General features: G+C 40.3%; 2 protein-coding genes across 2 annotated transcripts in view; both read right to left on the reverse strand.

Moving 5' to 3' along the window:
* exd3 (exonuclease 3'-5' domain containing 3) overlaps nt 1-17713 on the reverse strand; it is a gene marked incomplete at its 5' end in the record, with an annotated part of 35166 nt that extends 17453 nt beyond the window's left edge. The window contains 18 exons of the mRNA XM_079234936.1: nt 9027-9158; nt 9274-9327; nt 9489-9707; nt 10190-10344; nt 10514-10697; nt 11276-11385; nt 11487-11685; nt 11841-11994; nt 12221-12387; nt 12505-12543; nt 13599-13672; nt 13752-13858; nt 13956-14095; nt 14249-14302; nt 14403-14588; nt 15207-15368; nt 16357-16421; nt 17689-17713. Coding sequence (XP_079091062.1) covers nt 9027-9158; nt 9274-9327; nt 9489-9707; nt 10190-10344; nt 10514-10697; nt 11276-11385; nt 11487-11685; nt 11841-11994; nt 12221-12387; nt 12505-12543; nt 13599-13672; nt 13752-13858; nt 13956-14095; nt 14249-14302; nt 14403-14588; nt 15207-15368; nt 16357-16421; nt 17689-17713 — 2226 coding nt within the window. The remainder of the gene's footprint in view (nt 1-9026; nt 9159-9273; nt 9328-9488; nt 9708-10189; nt 10345-10513; nt 10698-11275; nt 11386-11486; nt 11686-11840; nt 11995-12220; nt 12388-12504; nt 12544-13598; nt 13673-13751; nt 13859-13955; nt 14096-14248; nt 14303-14402; nt 14589-15206; nt 15369-16356; nt 16422-17688) is intronic.
* A 4564-nt stretch (nt 17714-22277) lies between these two features.
* Nucleotides 22278-26238, reverse strand: LOC306751371 (protein AMBP-like; the record flags this gene model as incomplete). Its single annotated transcript, XM_079234937.1, has 9 exons — nt 22278-22474; nt 22665-22832; nt 22995-23079; nt 23302-23357; nt 23596-23697; nt 23870-23986; nt 24092-24168; nt 24968-25110; nt 26119-26238. The coding sequence occupies 9 exons, from the start codon at nt 26236-26238 to the stop codon at nt 22278-22280; spliced, it is 1065 nt and encodes a 354-aa protein (XP_079091063.1).
* Between the last annotated feature and the right edge of the window lie 886 nt (nt 26239-27124).

The raw sequence follows: 27124 nt of genomic DNA on the forward strand, positions 1-27124 counted from the left end.
GATTGCCGAAGTTAGTTCCCACAAAATGTTCCTACGGTTACCTACTTAATTTCCGTCTCATTGGTGGAAGCACATTTTGTGGGTAATCTTTATTTGCGACAAGATAGTTTGTAGACAAGATAGTTGAACACACGCTTTATGGGGCTTTAATCCAATTGTTCAAATATTTTCTAATCAACAGATTTTGACCTACTTTTGCAAATGGTATCATATATTCTAGCACTCAGCGTGCCCTCATTAGGTTTTCAGCCTGATTTATGGACCTACAAAAAATGCACATATTTGCCAAGAATACAACACAGTGAAGAATAATGCATTTTTAATAGCTTGCATGGTGCTGTTGTCATTTGCTGACCCAAGCTTTGTTATTACGTTGCAAAGAATTCTGCCTCCCAAAGGAGAATATTTAGACGCAGAGGGCAATCACTCCGAGCAGCGAGGTCTGGCTGCGCAGCTACTGTACTCTGAAAAACATGAGAAACTTCCTCTTACTCTGTGTATGTTTTTTAGAGGAAGGCATCAGTAAGTGGTTCCCTCTCCCTGAGCGGCAGGGGAAAGTAGACCCTCTCGAGTGCCTCTCGGCTTCCCCACCTCCCCCATGAGCCAATAACGCAGTCAGACAGACACACACATTCATGCTCTCTCTCTCTCTCGCACACACGCACACACACACACACAGTGTGGTTTCTCCTCTGGAGGGGAACATAAACAGGGCTGTCTGTCTGCGAGCGGAGAGCTAGTTCTCATGACATCACCACCCAGCAGGAATGCTCTGCTCTGCCCCGTCAAAACCCCTCCACCGGCCAGCAATTCGCTCGCTCGCACACACACACACACACACACTCGCAAAAACACATGTTGAATGATTTATGCACGTCCACATTTTCACAGGGAAATGTACCACATACACAGCATGCACGCAAATGTAATTTTGAGCAATTCTCAAAACTGTTTTTCATTTCTCGCTACACACAAGACATTGTGTTCCTCTGCCTCTCTTGCCTCATCTCAATCACCCCGTTATGCTCATTCTTCTTCATCATTTCTCATCCTCTCTGTATCTGAATTGCCTGTGCTGTCCACAGACCACAGAAAAATTATAAACACTCAAGTGCAATTGGCTGAATATAGTGAATACAGCTATAACACTACTGAGAAACTTTGTGTGTGTGTCTGTGTGTGGGTGTGGGGGACATGGGAAATTACGCACTACTTCATTGTATTGGTGTTTGGAGGAAAAGCCCTATTGAAGCTCTCTCTCCTTCCTTCTCACCTCTCTTCCTCCCTTTTCCATCCCTCCATCACTTCCTCTCTCATCCTTGTCTTCCTAGCCATCTCCCCCATCTCCCCTTTCAACATACTCCCTCTTATTCCACCTCCTTGCTTCTCTCTCTCCATCTCAACCTGTCCCTGCAATGTATTCTCTCAATTTCTCTCCCTTTTCTTTTTCCTCCTCTCTGTTTCTCTCAGGCTTATGGGGAAAGCAGGGACAGGAAGCAGCTTGGCTCTCAGACAATGGAACACATCAAAAAGCAGCACCAGCCTCACCAACTTCTCACTCTCTCACACACACACACACACACACACACACACACACACACACACACACACACACACACAGCAAGACAAACAGGACATTCCAGCTGCCGGCTGCACCGGATTCCTCGCCTTGGCTAATCTGAAACGGAGGAGAGTGAGACTGGGAGTGGAGCGGGAGGCAGGGTGAGAACGGTGGTGGAGAGAGAGAGAGAGAGAGAGAGAGAAAGAGAGAGAGAGAGAGAGAGAAGGCCAGAGGCCAAGTAGAGGGTGAGAAGGAGAAAACAGATACCGAGAGGGAGCAATGTTGGGGTGAAAAAAAAGGGGAAATTGGAATAGGGGGGATTAGAGAAGGTGAGAACAACTGAAAAAGGATATGTGAATCGCAAAATGTTGTATGAAATAATGTGTTACTGTAAAATCCATGTTTGCATACAATTATGGCCTTGTGTCTTATAAGAAGGTATATGCGTATTGTGATATGCATACAAATTGTGATATGCATATGATAGTAGATTGTGAGTACCCGCCAAGACACGGCAAATGGAAAGTCTATTCTTTTGTTATTATATGATATTAATGTTGATACATGAAACCTGATACCTGAATGTGAATCAGAGATTCAAATATGGTATTTGTATGCGTGTTTAGTTGAAATCATCAACCAGGCACAAATGTGTTGGCATGAATGATGTGTATAAACCAAAAAAAAGGGTAAAGAAACCAAACAGGGGAGAAAAGATGTGGTACAACACAGCGGGGAGGCGAATAAGAGACTGAGATTGGAAGCAGAGAGAGATAGAAATACTACGGCCACATCTAGAGAGCAGCAGGTCAATTTAAAAAAAACACAGTTTACAGTATATTCAAATGGTGACATTAAAAAAAAATGAATGCTGTTCTCTGTATACCTGCTCTTTTAGGCAGTTGAAACACAAACTAGTAAAGACGTTGTTTGAACATGTTTCAATATACAGATTGCACAACGCAGGTGCTTAAATTGGCCTATATTTCCAATTCTGGTTTACAACTGCACAACTGTAAAACAAATCCTATGATTGACAGCCATATAGGCTACCTACTTATCAAGGCTAATTAACACAATGTTCCATTTAAGTGGAGCTTCAAAAATGTAATTGACAACACCTGTATGGTGTGATCAAGTGATACGTGCATACAGTTGGGAGAAGCAGAAAACTGTCCTCTGAACAAATTATCACTTCTTGAATGACTCCTAGATGTGTAATTAAATATCCTATAAACAACCTAACAAACATTCATCCGCCCCTCTGAGTGGTAAGAGAAGCCTCAGTGGTGCTTAAGTAACACATTCACACACAAGCATGCAGATACATATCATGCATGCACCTGCACACAGAGGTGTCATTGCATTGCTGTGCTGTCCTGGGGCCAACTAGACTGTGGGAAAAAAAGAGCAGGCATGATTTCATAAAGACCAGATGCTGGGTGAGTGATGGCTCATCTTCCACCTTATCTGTCTGTGTGCATGTGTACGCGTATCTGCTATTGCGTCTGCTCTGTCAGCCATGACATAAGAATCAACTTCAAAATGAGTCAGGGATACTAAAGATGCATCTCACAGGTTTCTTTCTGCAAATTGTTCTGTGGGATTTTCACACCACTTCCCCCACCCCCAAAGAAACTGTCTGCTTCTCACAATGTCAACATTTATTCACAACAGCAGACTAAGCACATGGTGCAGCTATCACATGTTGGTATCTATGCTTTTATCTTAACAGGGATTCCTAATCATTAAACAGTGTGATTTCAGCATTTCACATTCTAACTAAAGGCTTTTTCCTCAAACAACCTCAATCTCTGTTTTTGATTCTTCGTTCACCGTTGAGGCATGCGAGAAACACAAAGATTTCCTTTAAGAATTCAAGGTAACAGATGGTGAGTGATCTGTGTACAAATGGTCCTTTTGTGGGAAAAGTATTTCTTTAACACATGCGCAAAATGCACAGTACGTTTTATCATGTTACTATCAATTAGCAACTTTCAACAGCCATATTGTGATATGATCTTATGATGACATACCTCTACCTCTCCTGACCAAGCTGGGACTAAGAACCTACACATTAGTTGCCGACGCTTTTTCAATTATAGATACAAAGAGTTTGGGCTCATGTAAGGTATAACACTGGAACACAGTTGACTACTTTCAGTTTGATTATATTATATGATTAACACAATATGTGATTTTGTATTTATTTATGCTATATCTCCATCAGCAGTATATATTTAACTTATATTAGGACAGTGATTTTAACCATATCACCCAGACCTAATGATTTGCATATTTGCATAGGACTTCTTCATTAGTGTGAGCCACTGTTCCCCTTTCATTGTTTGCCAGTGAAGCACACAGGAACACTCTCATATTTTTCATGAATTATGACTCAAAAGAGTCAACATCCCATTACACAGAAAAGGTTACAGCTCTGAGCAGCTTGATATTTGAGTCATGCCTTATGATTATTCATAAACTCAACACAATGAAGTGACACAACAGTCACAATGGCCTTTCCTGATTTGGATCCCCTACAGACAGACAGAGCGACAGCCCTTCACCCTCCAGACAAAAAGACATTCAGGCTGCTCATCGGTCTCTCATAAGTGCACCCACTAACTGTCTGAATGTGTGTGTGGCGGAGAGAGTGTTTGTGTGTGAGCAACGCTTTCACCCAACGTGTGTGTGTATTTGCTTTTAGTACTTTCTGGAACCGTGTGTGTGTAACAGGAGACGCGTAGCCCTCGCCACACACAGTGGGAAATATTTGGGATGGTTTCCCTCGGAATGTCTTGGCGTGCCTATGGAATGCCCCCCCACCCCTCTTTCTCTCTGTCGCTCCCCTCTCGTCTCCGGAGAGGGGAGGGAGAGGGGGGAAACGGCGGGACACACAAAACCTATTTTGTCACCACGAAAAAAAACAGTACATGCACAGAGACAGCACACAAATGCAAATGAAGCCACACAGCTGAAATGCACATAGACACGTAACATTTGTACATGTTTATAAATCTGCGCGTCAGGGTTTCATGGCTTGTGTGAAAACACTGTGCATATTTGTGGTTATCTGCAAATGATAACAAGCAGAATGTGCAAAATAATAACAAAATAACAGTCGTGAATTAAGGTGTGAGAACATACGAGTTGATGAAAAAGGGACTGAAAAAAATGTGGTTTTCTACTGCATTTTAACGCATGCGTACAACCCGATACTGACCAACCCGATTTCACTCACATGCACAAATGTACACACACACACATGCACACACAGCCAGTGGAGGGTAACTTTAAACGTGTCTCAACCTCTCACATTCCTCCTGTTTCTCAGCCCGCGGCTCTCTTTGTAGATCAAAGGACAGACAACAAGTCTTTCTATCGCCTCCTTCACCCCTCCTCTTCCTTTAATGCCACCTTTCTCAGTCACTCTCTCTTCCTCTTCCTCACTCAACAAACACTCGCCTCGCTTGCACACACACAGATTATTTCAGACTTTCTCGCACAATCTCTCTGTAATTCCTTCTCAACGGCTCTGTGTTATTTTTGTCTTTCTCCTCTACAGAGGTCAACAATAAGGATTGCCCGCGTAACCGAGGCAAGTAAAACGCCAAGGCGTTCTAAAGGTGAAAACGGTAAAATAAAAAAAATAAAACTAAACACTTTTTAATCTGCAGCGGATGATGCAAGTAGCTAAGGAGTGAGTCATCTTGCTTCCTTCTCATCTCTGTTGAGTTGCACATGCACAATATCAATTCTGCAATTATCCCATGAAAATGATGGCAAGTGGCATAAAGAGGATGTGGGCAAAACTCCAGATTAATTTACTTACATAAAGACTAAACATGACAATTAACTTTGGTGTTTGTTATCATTTGATACCTTGTAATAAGTTAAACAATTTGTAAATTTCTGACCCGCATGCCTGACCCTAAAAAATTGTAACGTTGAGTCATGCCAACTTGACCAACTGTCTCTTTCTGATTGGCTTTCACTGCCGCTCCATCAGTCTTTTTACCTCCCTGCCGTCACCTCTGGTCTCACTTCTCTCCCTCCCTCCCCTTTTCCTCTCCCTAGCACCCTCATCTCTCCCACCCCTCCCTCTCATGGTGTGGCGGTTCCTGTTGCTCTTGTTTTCACTTCCTCAGTAGTCTGGTGCGTGGGAACAAGCATTTCTGCTGCAATAGTGTCAACGACTGAGTCTGTGGGCTCTTAACTGTTGTGTGTGTAAAGGTACGGAGGTGACTGTGTGTGTTTATAAGTTTGGGGTTTTGAGAGTGTATGCCTATCACTATATACAGTGTGTGTGTGTGTGTGTGTGTGTGTGTGTGTGTGTGTGTGTGTGTGTGTGTGTGTGTGTGTGTGTGGCTTCACGTCTATCTCTCAGGATATCTCTGCGATCTCAACATGTCTATAAAAGGCCAGTATGGGACATCTGATGGAACTACGGAACGGAAGCCCAACGGAAGTGTGTGTGTGTGTTGTGTGTGTGTTCATGGAAAGTATAGATGCAGCAGGATTTAGAGTAGGGATAGGATATAGCTGAATAAGGAAACTGTAATGGACCAATAGCCAACTCCACCCTGTTACCGAACCCCTTACAGGAATCCACACGGATGAAATTGAAAGATTACAGACTTTGTTAAATACAGTGACACAAGTCAACATCTTGACACAGTGAAATGTAACTTTCTTAATATATTTTTTTAGCCATTTTTGATATATATATATGTATATATTTGTTCGTCATGTGAAACTATGTATTGGAACAACAATGGTATTAACCTGCTACTGACTTTATGAAGAACCAAACTTTATAAAAGTGTGTATTAATGTGGCTACAAACCAGAAACCGATGCATTTGGCCGTGTGATCATCATACAGAATATTGATTATCTCTGGTGTGAGGTAGGCCGCTGTCATGCATATTTATTTGTCTATTCACTTATTTTAATTTGATATGGACATGAACAGTATCAGGCACAATGCAGTATACCATATCACTTATAGTTTAAGCTAGTTTACAATGGGACTTTAAATACCTGACTGAATCCAGTTTTACACTCAGACGTGGCTTTAAAGTTAACCTGAAATTTTCCTCTTTTGGAGTTGAATACACAAATATATATGTTTTTCAAGGTAGTTTTTTTTCCAGTTTTCTGGAGTCAGATACTCTCAGAGCCACACTGATGATACACCAGGTGCACATTAATCCATAAAATACCATAAACAGAGATTGAATCATTTGATTGCGTGATCAAAAACTGCAGTGTTTCTTTTATTTTGACCACCCTATTGTATACAAGTACATGTAACTATGTAGACAAGGACACACTTAACAGGAGGCCTTTCTCCATCTCCTTTTCCCTCTTGGGGTCTCCATAGTGGACACACATTCCTATGCTTCTAAAATCTCTGTTGCGCCTATTGATACACAGACAAACATTAACCCTTACCCTGCACAACCTTTACACACACGTACACAAGTCTGTGGTTAATCTCCTCTTACCTGTCTTTTTTTTTTTTTTCCCTTCCCTTTCCTCGTGACATTGATCAGTGGTGTATGTGCATGAGGGAGAAACAGAGACAAAAGGGAGAGAAACTAACCCATCCATTGCTAATCACAGAGCTTTACAATCAGACAACAAAGGGGTTAACTTCGCCTGGGTGGGCCACAGAGCAGCCCCCAGGGGGAAACCCTCTCTCGAACTCACAAATACAAACACAATCTAACAAAATTTGAATATGAACTGCACATCGTATTTCATAGCTTGCGTCTTCAAGACATTGTACGCCAGGACATTTTTTCAGAATCTTAAAAAATTGAATTCCAGAAAACTATCACGGATTAGTTGAAAAGGCAAAAAGGTAGGTCCCTTTTGAGTTATTTGTTATTTACATTCATTATTCTTACAGTGAAAGTTATGACCATGTTGAGGTTGTAAAATATTACCCACATGCTACGGCAAACGTTTTTTTTTAGGTATCTATCTAAACTGATGGGAAAGCGCTGACGCAAAGCCGTTACTGGGTCGTGTGTAACACTAACGCCACATTTGGCCTTTCTTGAGCCATAATATATCAAAGTGACTTTGCCTTGAAGTGGTGTCCAGACTGACCAATAAATAGGGAAAGGCGGAAGACCATTTGGCCACTGTGTATGTGTTTGCGTCATCATTCCATCATCAAGGTGGTCCAGGTTTTTCACATCTTGAGCCAAAAGTGGTGTATCTTGACACATTTAGAGTCCCCCACAAGGAGCAGTAAGAACACCCAAGTTTAGAAACTGTCCTGCAAAGACACCCCCTCCCAATCACAACCGCCCCAGACACACAAACAGCACCGTCAAAACACACACAGGTTTCCCTAAACAGCCACCCATGGAGATATCTACAGGTCAGGTACCGTATTGTCAACAATGATTGTTGGCAACCAGCTGACTAACAAACTCCAGGTCCCATAAACATCACGAAATAGGAATTAGAAGTATGCAGAGTATTGCAAGATTATGTGTATCCGTACGCAAGTAACAATGATTCTGTAGTTGAGGAAAGAAGAATATGACAATGAAAGGACCATATCCAGTTTCATTTCTCCTCCAGGTTTAACTTGTTTACATCCTGGTTTCCTGGTGGTTACATTAGAGAAATACACTGTGTTTTATTAAGCCCACTCATTCTGTCCATCCAGCCATTTATCCCTCATTTTTCGACCACTTGCACAAGTGCAGGTTGTGGTGGCAGCAGGCTGAACAATGTAAACCCAGACATCCTCCTCCTCAGCATGCATCTCCAGCTCCTCCTGGGGTCCCTGAGGCATTCTAGGGCCATATGGGACATGAAATCTCTTTCAGTGTTTCCTGATCTAACCCCAAGGGTTTGGCCATGCCAAGAATATCTCACAGCCTCAACTGGCCAACTTCAACAGGAAGGTGCAGCAGTTCCACTTCAAGCTCCTTCCTCATCCTTGCCCATTTTGGCTAAACACCCACGCAATTAAAGTTAAACAAAAGTTGCTTTTTTTTAAAAGCACCTCTTCCCCATATCATATATTCATTTCTTCCCCTTTTTCACAGTATTACACACCACAATCTTTTTTCTCAGAAATCTGGAACTGAAAAAGCTTGGCAGCTTTTTATAACCACAGAAATATTGCTTGGTATTCATATTGCTTGTATCTCTCACCGATATAGGAACTAACTCAAATGTATTCTTCTTTTTTATTGAAAGCTATTCTGTCTAATCAGCTGATGGTATAAAACAGAAATGGAGCCCATGCTACATACAAATATTGCATGTATGTGATGATTTGTTTTTGGCTGGTGAACTTGTGATTTACCCATTTGTACACTTTGATAATTACTGGTATTACTTCATTAAGTAGAACGACTGAGGCACAGTTAATTTTTTTTAAATGAACTGTGCTTTAAAAATACATTCAGAATCAGTGTGAATGTTCTTACCTGGCAGCGGCTGAATATATCACTGGGACTGAGCTGGACGTTGAAGTGCCTGAGGACTCGCACAGCCTGGTCTCTGGCCTTTTCTGAACAGTCTAGGGACAGACAGCGACCCTCACCAACCTGGGACCGCAACTATGTGGGGAGACCGAGGTAACACTTGTATACAAGCAAACAAGGAACATACGCACACACTTGCAGCGTTTGTAGATTTGAGATCATTCGTGAGTTCACATTAGTTAGTACTTACACTTTGGAATGGTTGTCCACATGTGAGAATGAAGCGGCCTTCAGCTTGTGCTAACTGACACACAACAAGTACACATCAGAAAAAAAAGAAAGAAAAAAAAACATAAATGCAATACTTGTATTATCTGAAATATGGTTATGTTGTTTAAGTTATTATTGTATGTATTTATTGTGTATACAAATGTTTGTGTGTCTTTAGCTTGGACCCAAACTAACCGTTGCCGCTTCTCTGTGATCATCAGTGTTCTCCAACATGATCACATCAACACCTAAACAGCGCAGGTACCTCCCAAGTCCCTGCAGCATGTTGTCACACACCACCCGCAACTGCTGGGGGTGCAGAGGGGGGGTGTCTTCTGAGGGCTTCTCGCCACACAGGAGGCCTTTCTCTGTGTTGGAGCTAGGGGGACTGACCCTTTGAGCCCCCTGACATTCCTAAATGGACAGAGACAATAATGTGATACTTAACTGATCCCCAAAGGGGATTTTCTTTTCACTTGCACCACAGTGCAGGGAGGTCAAAGCACAGGGGGAGCCATACAACTGCACCCCTGGAGCTGATAGAAGCTGCTGAAGTGTCTCGGTCAAACAGGTATTGTCCCTCCCTGCAGGTTGGATGCTCAAATCCAAGTACTTCAGTTTTTTTCCAATATTTTATTGTGTCATATGAAAGCTCAAAGTTCTTAGAATTAGTACAATAGTTATTAAAATAAAATTAAAAAAAGTGTTGGCTCCAAAGCATTGCAGTCCGTAAAAGTTAAACACACATCAGAAATGATATCCCTGACAATATTGGCCTCCTTGAAGATTAACTTATTTTAACATTCTAGCCCTAAAGACATTTGGATCAATTAAAACCTTACAAAATCCCTATCAGTAAAAGCAAATTAATGGAGAAATATGAATTGACTCCTGACCTCTTCGCCATGGGCCTGTTTCTCCTTCTGCTTCTTGGTTCCACTGTTCTTTGATTGGCTTGATGAGATGCTGCACAGGTCAGCTGGTAGCCCAAAGTAAGATGGGTTGCTGGAGAGGGCAGAGTACACATCCAGCAAACAGTAGGCATCTGCCACTAAAAGGTGGTTAAGAAACAAGAGAGGTAGAGAGGAAAAAGGGGTGAATTTATTGGTTTGCAGTTTGCCCATGAATGACAAAATAATCTGTGGTATTCTATAAAGAAAAGAACTGCGACCATCTGTCTCTCCCTGTCATTGTCTGTGTGTGCATGCATAATATCATACCTGCATATCTAATTTGGCTGATGCGCAGTGGCCGTTTCTCCCAGTTGGACATCTGCTCCGTCTTGTCTAGGGGCCTTCCCAGAACCTGTTGTACCAGCAGACTGAGGCCTTTCTCTGGAGAGTTCTTTCCTACCAGCACCTCTTGAGGTCCGTTTTGAGTCCTATTGACCTTTTGCCGCTGGATCTGCAAAAGGCATTAAAGTGAGAATGAAATTGTATAGTTCAGTGTTAAATAGTCCTCGTCCCAAGGTCCTGTTTCCATGGTTGCAATTACAGCAAGTCTATTTATTTAAAATGAACACAATGCATTTTTGATCTTTTAAACAGTCCCTCCCATTTTATGTTCTGTCACAACATCCTGTTTCTACCACATTCCTTGTGATGTTCAAAAACATTTCTTGGATTCCTCACATCCTGCAACATGCAGGCTACTCCATCAGATGGTGAAGCAACTTCATCAGTTACAGACCCATGTTGCCATTTCCACATTCCTGTCCACCACAGAGACTCTGAGCGTATAGCTACATATATCTCACAGACTACAGGGCCACAGCTGCAGCATGTACCTGAGTTATGACCATGCAATGAAACATAGGCCCAAATGTTACAATCCTCAGGTCCTGCAACCCTGGTTAAATGGGGTACAGTGGACCAGAATCTTACATCACTCCTTCAAATTAATTGTGACACCAATCTTACGAATCAAGACCAGAATCAAGTTAAACATTACACTCCTAGATATTAAAGAAGCATGAATGTTACCTTTTGGTGTACATTAAGAAGATCAAGCATCGCCTCCATTTTCAATGGCTCCTCTAAAAGCTGGTGCCAGGTGGCTATGAGACTCTTGAGATCCCCCGACATACCATAACCTGAAAGAGAAGAAAGGAGAAATGTTAGAGACAGAAGCATAAACAGAAATACATAATAAATAGATGTATTTGAATGAACATTTGTCAAGTTCTCTTCTTACCCAGTTTAAGGATGTTTCTTTGGGAGAACAAGGTCTTGATGAAAATAATAGTATCTGGGTGTTGACAGAATCCATTTGCACAAAGGTCTAATAAGAAAACTTGGTCCAAAACGGCAAGCTGTATCAGGGCAACCTGCTGAGTTGAGATACAGCCAAACGTGGGCTGCCACTCCATGTCAACTCCTACTATACCACCGTCCTAAGATAGGATGAAGACAGGGATAGACACGACAGGAGCAAAAACTAAATGAATAAAAAATTGCTATCCACTGGATATATAGATTTTCATTAATAGTTTAAAACAAGTTATGAAAACAAAATATTTTAAGAAATCAAGCATTTGGTTCTCTGTACCTTCAGCACAATGTTTCGACATCTCCGAAGAGCTTCCGGCGAGTTCACAAAATGAACCTTGTCTTTGGTGAGCGGTACCTGGTAGAAGTTCTGACAGTGAGACCGAGATGGTCTCCACTCCTCAGGTTTCTCTGAACCACTCGGACCTATCTGTCTGAGCAGAGGCGACACACGTGTGCGTGTTTTTGCGAGTGTGCACATTAAAAAGGGACAAAGAAAAAAGAAAACGCAACATCAGCCAAAGATACCGAGAAAGACAACAGAGTGACTTGAAATGTGAAAGAAGAGAATGTGGTGAACAAAACGTGTGCGTGTGTGTGTAAATACTCTGAGGTTGTTGCAAAATAAGACGTGTTTGTGCATAATCTTAATCAACTCACTGTAGCTCAGGCGGTAGACTCTGCTGCGTTTCCCATACGCCAAAGGGAAGACGGTTTTTGGGGATGTTGTATCTCAGTGACCACTGAGAGGCTTTATCAAAACCACAGTACTTCAGCAACATCTCCACCAAATGGATCTGCAGCTCAGAGTCATCTGCCACGACGTACTATAGATACATCATACACGTACAAAAAACATATTCACTTAAAGAAATCACATAGAACACATGCTAAATATTTTCTGTACACTTATATACAGTACACAGCTACAGTACAACACATACCTGTACATGGTCACTCCAGTTCTCATCCGTCATGCTTTTCTAAAATGAAAATTGAGTACAAAACACAAATAAATAATAAGTGCACAATGGTGTATCATTACTTAATTATATAACTGGTAAATCTGACTCCAATATTGTCTTTTCCATACTGTGACATTGTTGAAATAACATTTACAAAACACGTCTTTGCTCAACACGTTTGACAGTGAGACTTCATTCATAAAATGATTGTTGGTTACAGCAAACTCTTGTCAAGTGCCTGTAAAATGTATTTACTGATAAAGTTAGTTAAGTAAATACTATATTTTATTTGTTCTGTCAACCACAAAAGTAAGAAAACCTCCGTCTGCTCATGTTTTCAGAAACAGTCTCTCCTTCACACCGTAAAATCACTGAACACTGAGTTTCCACTGAAATCTGTTACCAGCTTTTATTGGCTAAAACGGCAGAAAAAATACTTTTGACGAGTGATTAAAGTTGACATATGTGTAATAAAACAGAAACACGAGATCTGAGTAGAAAAACATAACATTGTGAATAAAATACTTCTCAGACAAAAAGGTTGCCCATTCTTTTTCTTTCCTTTCTATATTTAATGGAACTGAATATACCTAATACAATAAATAAATCTGCATTTCTCACTGTACCAATATTGAAATACAGCTTATCTAATTTTGAATGGTTTTGTGATTAAATCACTTCTGCAAATATTCATGGTATATTTTCAAATGGCTCAAATGAACCAGCTAGGCTTGAGATTTATTTCTGAGAAAGTGTTCTCCTTCTCCCAAGACCTAGTCTGACAGATCATGCACTGCATGAGTACAACCTTGAAATCAAATTAAAAAGACATATAGGTGTAGTATAAAAAAACAAACATTAATTTGTAGAAACTGTAGGAAGCAATATTGAACTTCGTCCGTGATAAAGAGTGTGAAAAAGTGTATAAATGGTCACAAAACAATAAAAGGACGTCTGTCCTAGTGATTAATTTGTAGTAGCTAAAAATGCATGTCCCTGATGAGAAGCCTGATTGATTACCTGATATATATTATGATGCTGAAATGAAATATAAAGCATGCTTCATCACTTGCCTCCACAAACCTCTTGTACATGAGAAAATGTAAAGAGTCCAATCTCCTCTTGTGCAGAGCGTTGGGACACAGACCTGCGTCAGAGAGACAAGATCACAATTATTTCAGCCTACACCCACAAATTAACCACTCCACTCGCGCCCAGTCACACACCTTTGTCTATGTTGAATCTCTCCATGAGTCTGAAGACATGTTTGGTGAGCATTTTGGCCTGGATCTGGCTCATGCCCTGTTTGGTTACAGAGAAGTGAGGGAACCGCCTGTGGAATACACACACATGCAGACACAACCATATGAGTTCACTGATGCTAACATGCATACTGCAGGTTTCAATAGGTTCCAACACATGATCCATACTTGTATATCTCTTCCTCACGGAAGTAGGGGTGGCACCACGAGTCTAGCAGTGTGACCAGTTGTTGTTCTAGATCATTGTGGCCTGTGACGAAGGACTCTGCCATGGGCAACTTATTTTGCAAGATCAGTGGTACACACATCTGCAGAAGTAAATTGAAGATGAAAACTGGTTAGAGATTTTAGAGATTCCATTTTGAAAGGTTCAGACCTCACATGTCTTAAGTATGCTTATGTATTCACTGGTTGTGAATTAAGGCTACACAGACATGTCTGCAGAACATATTTGGTCTCACCTCCTCCATATTCAGTTCTTTCTGCAACTTCAGCTTTATGCTGAGCACTGCTGCCTGTGGAAAACATAAAGTATAAATCAGTGCAGTGACGAATGTTTTCGTCTGAAATCTTTCTGGCATGTTTAATAATGTTAACATCAAAAGAGGGACTCACCTCCTTGTAGCAGTGGAGAGCATGCAACCTCATAATGCTCAATCGGAGAATAGCTGGATCCAGGGAATTGAGTTGGTAGATGTTAATGAGATTGTCTACAAAGTTGGTCTGGGTATCTGTCATTAAGCTCAGAGCTCGCTGCTGAAGTGCCAGTGCTTGGTGTTCTAAGAGTGAGCTCAGAGTCACCTGAAAATAAATATATACATATATAAAAAATATTTAAAAAAAACTAGAGAATAGAAAAAAAGAGCGTGGAACATAAAGCAATAATTGTTGCTGACAGAATTCTGGAACAAAGTCACTCATGGGACAACTTAGCAACTATTGGAGCTAATATCGCTGTTTTAGGAGGAAGTGGTTGTACGTGTGTAGCCATGAAGGGGGATGTCTGTGATACAAAATGCAAAATATACAGGGCCGCTTGAGATGATGTGAACCTTATAAAGATGGCTTCAATCACTTCACTCTATTAGTGCACTGGCTACTCAACATGTTGCCAACATGGTTTGAAAAAGACAAATTATATTTTATATATATATATATATATGATGATATATATATATGATGATATATATATGATAATTATTCAACATTCAACGATACCTGTAACAATCATTGTCTGCAGGTGGCACAAGTGTGAAAACATGTTTTTGACTATTTGGAGCACATGGTATGTGTACTCAACTGCTGAAGCCGGTTGGACTTGTACGGTACAAGAGCTGATGTGTCTAAAAATGCAGGTCTGACAATGATGGAACTGCAACTCTGCGGTACATTTTTGTTTGGTTGATGAATCTCGTTTACCTGAGGACGTTCCTTCATCCATGTCAGGAATTCCAATAGGATGTGAAGGCCGAGGGTGTGGCTCCGACCCTTCTGTTTTCCTGGACAGCCCTCCAGGATTGTTAGCAAAGCCTCCAGAGGCTCAGACAGCTTTGAAAATCCCTGGAGGGCTGCCAAATGTAGCTATGGGGGGAGAAAGGGGAGGTAGTAGTGTGAATTAAAACCAAAATGTAAGAGAGGAGAAAGGTAAATGTATAAAATATCACAGCTTAATCGTCTTTTTAATCTTGATCTTAGGTGGATGTATTTAAATCTGAACCCTGTGCATCATTCATATTACAGCCACACGGTATTCATTGACAATGACACACAACCTTTGCAGCATGTCGGTCATGATGATCTCCCTCATTTGTGTGCAAAACAAAGTTGTTTTAGTTTGGAACTAAAACATGCTTGTTTGCCATCATTTAAATATAATGATTTGTGTGAAAATTGTGAATTTTTAAAAAACAGTTTAATGATTATGGAGGGGGGAGTTACCATTTAAAATCATCAGAGTGACATATTTATGAAGAACCAACTGTGGAACAAAAATGTGCTATAAATATGAGTAGTACATGAGTCAAAGTTGTTGATAAAATGAGGTAAATGATAAGGTTCATTTTTGGAATAGCCGAAACACAGTAGCCAGTGAAGACAAACGGCTAACTTCCCCCGCTGCGCCCAACCGACGCAGAGGCTTGTAAAGAATGCATACTCTGGCATTAGAAACTTCCGACACAAGAAAATAATATCTGTGTGAGAATGGCTTGCGCTCAGTCTTAATTTGCAAAACAGATGTCATCCACTCAATATCCTCCTCACACAGATCTCAAGTTCATTCAGTGCAACGCAAATTCCTTACTCCTACTGACAGACACTCTGGTTTCCCCATTAACACGCGCACACACGCACACACGCGCACGCACGCACACACACACACACACACACGTAAACTTAATTTAAACATGCTGGTATGCCATATCCCTCACTTTCTCTCATGTGTTCTTTACTGTGCAAGTGTTTCTTGCAGACACACGTAATCCATCTCTCTACCTTTGTCAACACACACACACACACAAAATTGCTGCATGTGTGGGGAATTGACACACGCTCTGAAAGTGACCCTCACCGTCTGCAGATCTTTCCGGTTCCATAGCTCGAAGAGTTGGTCTCTCAGCACGGCAGGGTCAAGACCTGGAGGATCACACACACACACACACACACACACACACACACACACACACACACACACACACACACACACACACACACACACACACACACACACACACACATAGATGAGGTGGGGTTTCACTCTGACCTTTGACCTCTATCAACCTGTCAAGGAATCAGTCTTGAAAGTATTTTTTGGGTTGTTTTTCTTCACCATATGAGGCACTTGATGGTTTTCTATTCAGGTATTTTGAGCCTTAAAGTAAAGAGTTCTGATGTGGGAAAATGAAAACTTTTGCAAGATCGAAATGCTTTAGATCTAACTCTCAAAGCATTCTTTAAATGATATGCAGAGGGTATGCAAGTAGTACATTTTGCCAACAATTAAAATCCATTTAATTTATATACTAAAGCCTCCAATGACAAGACATTATTTTTTTCCAGTTAACACCATTACCTGCCTGGACAACTCTTCAATGCAATGTAGCCTGCCTATAATATCTATAAATAAAAGTTTGGTTATAGAAAAAATGCAATACAGATTTGCCCTTAATCATAATTACTGGTCATATTAACAAAAAGTCAAACTTTGTCTTGAGATACCTTGTTTTGTTTCAAAGCTAAATCTTATATTACAGGTAATGTGATACACTGGAAATAGTGTTATTTAAAACAGGCATAGCTGAGAAGTCATAATGTCAAATATTATTTATTTAACAGGCATAGCAGAGCAGCCATAACATCGGATTAACAGCTGAGGCTGGTTGCATAGTAGAGGAACCTGACATTAGCTCTGCATTCCAGCTGAATCTGCAGCCGAAATAATCTAGAGAAGACTCTCAGGGTAAATTTTTTGGAAAGCCATGGTGAGTAAAAGAGCCCAGAAACAAGAGCATGCATCCACGTTTTGTGTCTATCTGCCGGTGCGTGTGTTCCACTTAGACTTCCCAAAAGCTCCAGCTCTTTCTCTGTCGCTCATGCTGTGTGGGCTTTACCATACCTGCCCCCCCCTCCCTCCCTCCCTCCCTCCCTCCCTCTTCCCAGGGCTAGTTTTCCTGTTCTCCTCTCCCTCCCTGCAGCAGCCTCTCTCGATTTTGTCTCGGATTTCCCCAGGAAAGGGCTATGTGGTGGTCATGGTGTAAAAAAATACAACCTTCCTGATGCATAGCCTGGGAAAGCAGACCAAAAGACCTCTCCCTCTCTCTGTGTTGGCCTCTTTCTTTACTGCCTCTCTTCTGGCTTGACACTTTCGGTCTTTTTCATGTTGCCTCTTCAACAATAACTTTACCTGCCTGAGAATATTTCCTCGACATTTATCTTACAGCTACACCCTCTCTTCTTCAACTTTTCATTTCAGTCACTATGCTTCTCTTTGATTTGCCAACTCTATTTCACTCCCACGCTCATTATTTATCACATTTTTTTCTGAATTTGGCCTCTTCCCTTGTTAGATTGGTTGGTCTTGTGTCTCATTGTATAAATGCACAGTGACTTGATAAATAGTCTCCTCTTTGCCAAAACCAGAATCATTTCCACTGTCACTGGGTCCAAGTGCTTTACATTTTGCATGTTCTATAGTTCATTAAATACACTTCATGTATTCTCTACATTAGTGGCAGTCACTTTTAGAAATGTATATTAGTTTCTGATTTCTGTCAATACATTTTCCATCTTCCAGACAATAAGGGCTTTTTCAAATAGTTTCCTCTTGATATAACAATATATTTCAAGGTCAAAGAAGTTGCTTGAGAAGCTGCTTTTCAACCCATCTCAATGGCTGTAATATCTGCTTTTCTTTTTGTAAAATATGCTTAGCTGTTGCATGGCAATGCAGCACAGGCTTTTAAAATCGACCTACTCTTCAGTATCTCACCATGGGGCCACAACTTTGACAGCAACATGACAGAACGCTATGGAAAACTGCCAACAGCATAGACGACTGGATATGTAGCAAATGGGCAAAGACATGCAAAAACACTGCAATGGTCCCCTGAAAGGTCCTTTAATTTCAAGAATTTGAATAGCTACAGAGTTTCCTTTGCTTTTCTCCGTGGTTCTCCGATTATACACCCCACTCCAGCCCATTCATCCCACGGACGAACACGCGTACGTGCACAGGGACTCACACAAACAGCACAGCCCACTTCAGTCTCACTGTTTGTGTGAGGAGAGGTGAGGAGAGGAGGGGAATGTGGAGCATGCAGCTTCTTTAGAGTTTTGGCTGGTGGATGAATGACAGAGTTGGAGACTCCCCATTCATTGCAACATAATAACCTCCATCATCACCATATACAAATACACAGACACACATACAGTCCATGCACTCATTCACCTTCGGGAGGGTGATTGTTTGTTTTTTGGCACAAGATCATTTGAAATATGAGAAACCACTGTATTTAAACTAAGTGGATTTTAAGATAATAAGACACTATCCTAAACTCCCACCCTTACAAAACAATAAAAATGTCACTTAAATTTCAGTAAAATTAGATAGAGATTAAATCCACAGGCAGGTTGAACCGCCTGTTGCCAGGCAGCTGCCAAAATAAAGGAAACACAAAGATCAAGTGTCTAAATGGGGCATTTGGTGTCACTACAGCCACCAGAACAGCTTCAGTGTGACTTGGCAGAGGTTGTGCATGTGGCTCAACTCCACTGGAAGGATGCCACAACATTCTTCTATAAGTACTTCTCTCCTTTTGTATTTTGTAGTAGGAGCTGAAAAAAAAACTTTTCAACAGGTGCTATGACAGAATCTTGAAAGTGAAGAGAGTACAAGCACTTGCAGAATTTGATGCTTGTTAAAGCAGTGTTTGCATTTTAATTACCTCTCCAGAATTGACTAAAACTTCTCCAAATGTGGACTGGCACATACCTACAGACACTATAGTGAAAAAATGAGTGATGATGCTGATATCATTGGACACCCCAAGAGCCCCCTGTGTTTAGCCAACTAATGTTGCTAAGAAACGTATAGATATAGTTACTGAGATGAGTCAAAGTTAGTAACTACACAGTGGCAACACATCTATACTTTAGAAAACAGTTTGTTAGTTGCAATTTTAAATGTAATCTATCAAAAGACCTGGGATTTGTTTCATAGTTAAGTAAACTTTACATTTTAAATTAGGACATACATTATCCAAAGGAGTGATAACATAGTCACACAGTAGTTTTAGCGCAACAACCGTCTGGTCAAAACTTTATCAAACCTGTCTGAAAAAGTACTTATTTTGTAAGTAAAAAATAGTTTGAATAAAATGTTTGGGAACACACATTTTAACCATTGTATAAATGCACCTTCCACCTAGCAAAATTCCTCGTTTGTGTAAACATTCCTGGCAATAAACGGTTTCTGATTCTGAAAGCGATATTACTTTTGGCGTCTGTTCACAAATCAGTCCACTCTGCATTCAACCCTCGTTTTAACCACCATTTAAAACTGGGATACATACCCACTGCTCCCGGAGTCATATGGTCCATTACTGTCCACAGTATGGTGTGCTGCTGTCACTCTGTTGAGGAAGCCACACAAAACAACATTGCTATGAATAAGACTACCACCTTTGGCCAAATATATTACCCTCACAACATGAAAGGAAAGATAATTATATTGCAAAATATGTATTCATGTTCTTTTTGTACTTTTTGTTTTATGGCAAAGCAACTGCGCGCGCGCACACACACACACACACACACACACACACACACACACACACACACACACACACACACACAGATAGAGAGAAACCTGTGGGAACAGCAGACTGAGAAAGGGCAAGATACCAGCTGGCTAGGAAATTTGATTTCAGGCTGAGGATGTTTTTTTAGGCATGAAGTGAGGTTGTATCTTCCCATCTGAATGCCTGCAGGCTTAAACCTCTAAAACCCAAGAATTGATTTTACTGATGTAGAATGTCCTCTCCTTTTTAAACTGTCTGTTTAAAGCTTATGATCAAGAAAATAACGAGGTTTTTTTTTTTTCTTCATTCTTTGGAGGATTTCATGAAAACGATTTCATGAAAACGATTTCATGAAAACGTTGCAAGTTACAACAGCCTTAAAAATATCACCACCTACTGCTAAATGTAAACAATGGCAATAGATTATTGGGCATTGAAGATTAATATGAATCAATTGGATATCAAACAAATGTTATGTCATAACACTATTTGATACAGTGGATAAAAAAGCCAATTAATTTGACAACAGTACATGAGAACATTCTGAAATACTCAAACCAGCCTGTCTGGCACCAACAACATGCATATCTACGACTACATATTATAAGAATGTAGTTGAAATACTAACTTGGACAATTGTTGAAATTAGTCCAATAGAGAGCTGGGTTAGTAAGATACAGCCATGTTGTCTTTCTCTTTACAGTATTACTGTTTACTGACCTGAATGTTACTTTGATGCAGCACTATTAAGGGTAACCTATATTTAAGGGTAGAAGCAGCTTCTTTCAATGGGATGGAGGAGGAGAAGAACCAGATTGTGTGTTGCGTAAATTATCCTCTATCGCCCCCTAGTGGCAACATAACACATATCACTTCCCGAATGTTTGATTTCATGCTACGTGTTAGCAAACATGAGCTCGCCTGACACAAATAAATCACACCAGCCGACTACCGACACATGTTGCTGCGTGTTGACCTCAGAATTGCTCGGCTGTTTCTGATTGTGAGCGCGAAAACCATGGCACTAGGTTAGTTTGGCCAGAGACGTTATTCTGGTTAGCTCGTCACTGACTAGCTCGAGCCTCAGTAGATCGCCAACGCACAGCCGACTTTATTTTCCAGTGTGTTGACAAGCGAATTCATATTGAATTACGCAAATTACACGTAATCGATACGAATGGACTCACCATGTGTTACTTTCTCCCAGTTTACCAGCTATCGTCAGGTAGACTACAGTTACGTTACCTTAGCTAGTATATGGGGAACAGAAGGGCAATTTAGCCGTGTGCTTTTTGCCCTGCGTTAGGGTTCCCAGGTAGATCTCGCTCTCACATTGAACACAAACTAGGATTTAATCTCAAGGATTTACAGACAATGACCTCTGAAACATGTCATACTCGAACAGCAAACATCGATATTTACACTGTCAAAAATTATTCTCATGGAGTTAATCAGTAGCCCCAAATACGACGTAGGTAAAGCTCCCTGTAATTCCTCACTGAGGGAAAATTAATCCCTTTGTTATTTGGTTTTCATTGGAGGACTTCTGGACGATAAAAACGCAACACACTAGTTGGCTTTCCTTTTTTCACATATTTAGTTGTGAAACTAACTATCATCTCACTCAGTTTATCTTTAAGAAACACATTCTCCAGGACTGACTTTTAGTTGGTCTGCCTCTGCTTTGGGAGAACTTCTTTCTTAAAACAGCATACATACAAGAAATTATCTGATCATACCTGGGTGGTGATCTGCTGTAAATTAGACATGTATGTACGAGGTATGTGAATTTTGCAAAAATCAATTGAAAGAAATGCTAAAATAATGTACAATCAAGAACAACAGTGTGGACAGTCATTACTACATTTGATACAGAGAAACTGCAGTGAGGGACAGTGGTCACAGTGATTTCAAAAATAACAGTAACAAAAAAGAAACACCAGCCAATCAGAGTTATGACTTGTTTTATTTGTGATCTGTTGTGATATGACGTCACATATTCTGTAAGTGCTGAGACAAAATCATGTTTCTCTAGTGTGATGCTGCCTCAAGTTGCATCAAGTTCAGATGGGCAGCAATGTTTCCTCATCTCACTCAGTTTGCCTTCAGGAGTTCTCCCTCTGGAAATGAGCAACAATACACAACATGTTTTTATCATATGCTGGTGGGGATGTGGTGTGTTTTTTTGTTGGTTTTATATTTCCTGCAGAAACTCACCATCATTCATTACCCCGCAGTACTCGTCACACTCTGCTTTTCTGTAGAACTTGTTGGCGTTGCCCTGGCAAAAGCCTTGTTTGTAAGCCACGCACAGACCGGCGGAGGAGTCAAAGGCCCAGATGGGTGGCTGGCCTGTGCATGGTAGGGCCGCCATGGGCAGACGGCACACCGCTGGGGAGACAACACATATTTTCATGTATTCAAAGAGTCACAGTTAACACATGAGGGGAAAAATTATGAAATGTGAAAAAAAAACTTTGCACTGACACAGAATAAACTGGCATTGGGCAACATATTGATGCTGCATGTATTGTATTTTTCTCCCATATGCGGATGTTGTTTTTCGTGTTTCATTCCTCACCCTCAGTGCGACATCTCTGCAGACACTCTCTCTCATTTTCAAAGTTGTTCTGGTTGCCCATACACCCTCCGTACTGGAAGAGTTCACAGCTCATTGAGGAGGAGTTGTAGAAGTAACGCTGGTGCATCCCAAAACAGGGTCCAGTTTCTGGTGCTGCGTTACAGGACTCTAGGAGGAGAGAGGGAGAGAGATATAGCATGAGGAGGGATAGATACCCATTAGTTGGAGCGTCAGAATCAGGATCTTACATTCATACATACATACATTTTCATGACTGTGCTATCCTATGAAAGTGGATCAGCGTAATTCAAAAGTCAGCAGATCACTTACCGGTTCCATTGAAAATAACTGCAGAGTCACCAGAACCCTCATCGTCATCAGTCACCAAAGAAGGCATCAAGTTTCTCTTCCTCCGCTGTAACACCGACAGACTCAGTTAGAGATACAAAGACACCCGAACCCCAGATATTCCACTAAATGTGTTTCAAAATCCTAACATTATAGATGTCTTGAAAAAGCAACAACATGAAATGCACTCTCCACATTGAGATATGGTTCAGCCATTGCCATGCTGATCAGTGTGAAAGCAATCCCTCAATCATAGTTTGCTCTGAATTCTCTACACTCGTTTAAGTACCTGAGGTTCAGGCTGAGCTGACGGCTCTGCTACCAACTCTCCAGGAACACAGTCTCCTGCGAAGATTATAAATGAAAACACATCATACATGCCAAACAATGTATTATTTTGTAATGTATTATTCTAGTTTTATTGCGCTTACATTTTATATTTGTATGCTGCAAAAATAATTTCCTGTTTCATGAACAGTGATGGTAAAGTCTCCCACCAGCTATCGTCATCTCGCATTCAAATATCTAATAATATTCAGAGATCTGTGCAAGTACAGCATATGTGTGATACTCTGTGGTGTACCTTTATCCTGCTTAATGACAACAGTGTCATCACTCATTCCCTGTTGTCTGACCAGTGTTTTGAAGTCATCCAGCACAGTGTCTCTCACAGCCATGGTTCGACCTGAAGAGGAAGAGTAATTCAGATGAAGCAGAAATAAAAACTTTAACATGATGTAAATGGTTTGAATAAAATGTATTCATGGCCAAGAAGATGGCCTATCATAACATACATAAGGTGGATACAAAACATGTAATATAATACATGAGATGTTAGAGTGAGAGTGTCCACTCACTGTAAAGCTTTACGGAGGTGCTCTTCTCGCCAGATGTTTTCTCTTTGCTCGTCATCACTATCGCATACTCATCGTAGTTTGTGTGAACCACGTAGGCGTCCACGTCTGCGTCCCACCCTGTGGAAAGGACATAGGAGATAATTATACCTGTAAAAACGTCATGGACAAAATAAACTGAACAGAGAGCTGTACCACTGCAGGATTAAACAGAGAGAGACGCACTTTTAAGATGGTAGCTGAATCGTCCTGGTGTGGTGGTCAAGTCATAGTCCATAGTGACTTCCTTGCATGATCCGAGTCTGCACATAAACAAAGTATAAGACATTCTATGTATTGAATATTTTGGATGTTTATAATACACAGTATAGGCACTGTCACCTTTACATTTGACCAATGTTGGAAGAATAGTCAGAACTTTGAGTTCAGTAAAAGTAGCAATACCACATTGTTGACATTTTCTGTTACGTAAAAGTTCTGCATTAAAAATGCGACTGAAATAAAATGACCACAAGTAAAAGTACAAGTAAAAGTACTCAGAATAATATCTATATCATTGATACTAATTCTACTGCATTAATGTGTCAGTATCACTAATGTTGTGGGGCTAATCTGAACCACGTTTCATACTATCCAGTAGCCGGATCTGTAATAATTCATCATCATTTATTTGTACAGTATTACTAACTCAACTAAACTAAAACTGACAAATAAAAACAGTGAATTTGAATATTACCCCTTGAAATGGAGTAGAAGTATATAGTGGCAGAAAATGGAAAGTAGAAGTACCACAAAACTGTACTTGAGTACTTTAGTTAATTTCCACCATTGGATGTTGCACTTTGGATACTGAGATATTGTCGGATCAAAACACTGCCAGGATTAGCCAATGTGTGTTCAGTATGTGTTACAAAATATGTGTCTTTGTTATTTACACATTCATGTTTTTTTTCTGCTGGATATCACATTTCCTAAAACGTTTTTAAGGACAACTTTTTCTAGAGAGTCAAAGTTCAAACTGTGTTAACACAAATTGTTTGCATTAGTCTGTTGGTGTGTCAGTGTGTGTGTAAATGTGAGATGCATGCACTTCCTACAAACCTCAGCATACGTCGAGTCACCTTGAGTTGGCCTTCAGTGGCGCCGGTCTGCAGAACTAGTTTACCAATGGCTGCATCTCCCTTTCTACGTTGCACATCGGGACATGTGCTTGCCATAGCAACATCATGCCATGTTCCCAAAAACTAGTAGAAAAAAAGATAGAAATAGGAACTGTAATGTGTTAATGTGTAATAATACACATACAAACTATAATTGAAATGTGGACTGCTGATTCAGCGTACCAGATTAACATATATATTTTTTTACCTCACTTGAATAAACAAAAAATAAAGGTGAAAGAAAAATAAAGATGCCATAAAAGTTAAATATTTTACTATAGACATCAAGCTCATTAGAATACATCTCACAATAACATTTCACTTCAGGACACACAATCTCCCTTCACACAGATGATGTAACACTTACTCATGTGTGCTTACTGAATTTATACTTGACTTTTCCTCGATGCAACTGAAACTGTCGTCTCTAACCCAAACTCACACAGATCACATTAGATTTGATCTTCTATTCTTAATTTTTAGTTAATTAATATGAAAAGTTCCACTGCCCTATCTGCGAAAAAAATGGCATTCTGATTTACGTTTTTAGGCCAACATATGTTGTCGTGGTTTACCTTTGCTTTTGACGTATCACAAATTAACTTAAAATGTGTCCACTGAGCTCCATTGAGTAGGGTAAAAAAACAAAAAACAGGACTATCGCCCAAGAGACTGCCGTTTGTGTTCTGTTTAAATCACATACTTGTGTTGCATTTTAATTTAGTTATGTCTCAATTGTGTGGTAATTTTAAGCCAAACCCTGGTGCTTTTCACGAAACCTAACAAAATAATTTTGTTGAATTTATTTTTGTTTAGAGTAACAATGTTAACCATGTATTTCAAACTGTTTAAAAACTGACTGTAATCCAGGAGAAAATACATGTATATATATTAATGGGAACCTAATATTGTAGGACACAGGGTTGGCTTGACAGATATTGAAAGATTTAATCCCCAAAATATTAAATAGATGTTATTAATCTAACAGACAGAAAAAGGTGGAAAAGAGAGCACATAAGTACTGCGCGTCATCCTTCCCTTTATACTGAATGTATGAGTTTAAAACAGCATGTGCAAGTTTGCAGAACTCACCCGGGCCAGATCAAAGTTCTCCTGCGTTGGGTAGAGAGGCTCTGGGAGAACAGGGACCCCCTGAAGGGCCCCGGACCACCCCAGGACCAGCAGAGAAACCAGAATCATTGCTGTCTGCATCCTATCAGTCTTTCCACTCGTCTGTGAGGAATGATGACTGAATCACTGAATCCCAGGAAAAGTGTCTCCTCCTCAGTGTTTCTCACCTCACTCAACTCTTCAAATGGGAAAGGGCATTGACCTGTGTTGTGTGTGCAGTGCACTCACTCCCACAGCCAAGCAGAATGCAAACAAGCAAAAGAGCAAAGTTTTGCTCTCTGTCTCTCACTTTGTGCTCTGATCTTCCTGGGCTGCTGACCAGGTACACATTGGACCTTGGATTGGTTTTTGCAACATCAACAAATCAATACATGCCACTAATGAGTAACATGATATTATATCATATATGTGTTCTATTTATGTACATGTTTGTTTTTTGAGAAGAAAGAACAATTCTCTCAAATACTATAAGCACAACACGTTTTACAATGCTGTTGGATATATGGAAAAGCTCAGCTATTGCTTACATCCAAAGAGCATTTGTCCATTTTGCATTAGAAGGACCTACAGCTGAGTTCTCTCCATGAATCCTTAAAACATAGATAATCAACAACAAGAGAGAAAGAGTAAGAATGATAACTTTAACCAATCAATCTAAATCATTCATATTGCTTTCACTTTATTACAAAAGCATCTACATTACAAATTCAATTTGCGTACCAAGCATTTTATTTAAGCCAATAAAATACAGTGGTGATATCGTAGCATATGGTGTTTATACAGTATGTGCTGTATCTATGGTTTGTGTGATGATGATCCTCCTCTTCCGTTAATCCACATGATCTGTCATCCTGTAACAGTAAACAAGCATTTATTATTATGCTAAAACTGTACAGAAATAAAATTAATGTCAACACAGTTGTATCTTTTGGAGCGTGTGAGGATGAGATATTTCTATATTTTTAGA

The sequence above is a fragment of the Taurulus bubalis genome (genome assembly GCF_910589615.1).
Source record: "Taurulus bubalis genome assembly, chromosome: 19".
Taxonomy (NCBI): Eukaryota; Metazoa; Chordata; class Actinopteri; order Perciformes; family Cottidae; genus Taurulus; species Taurulus bubalis.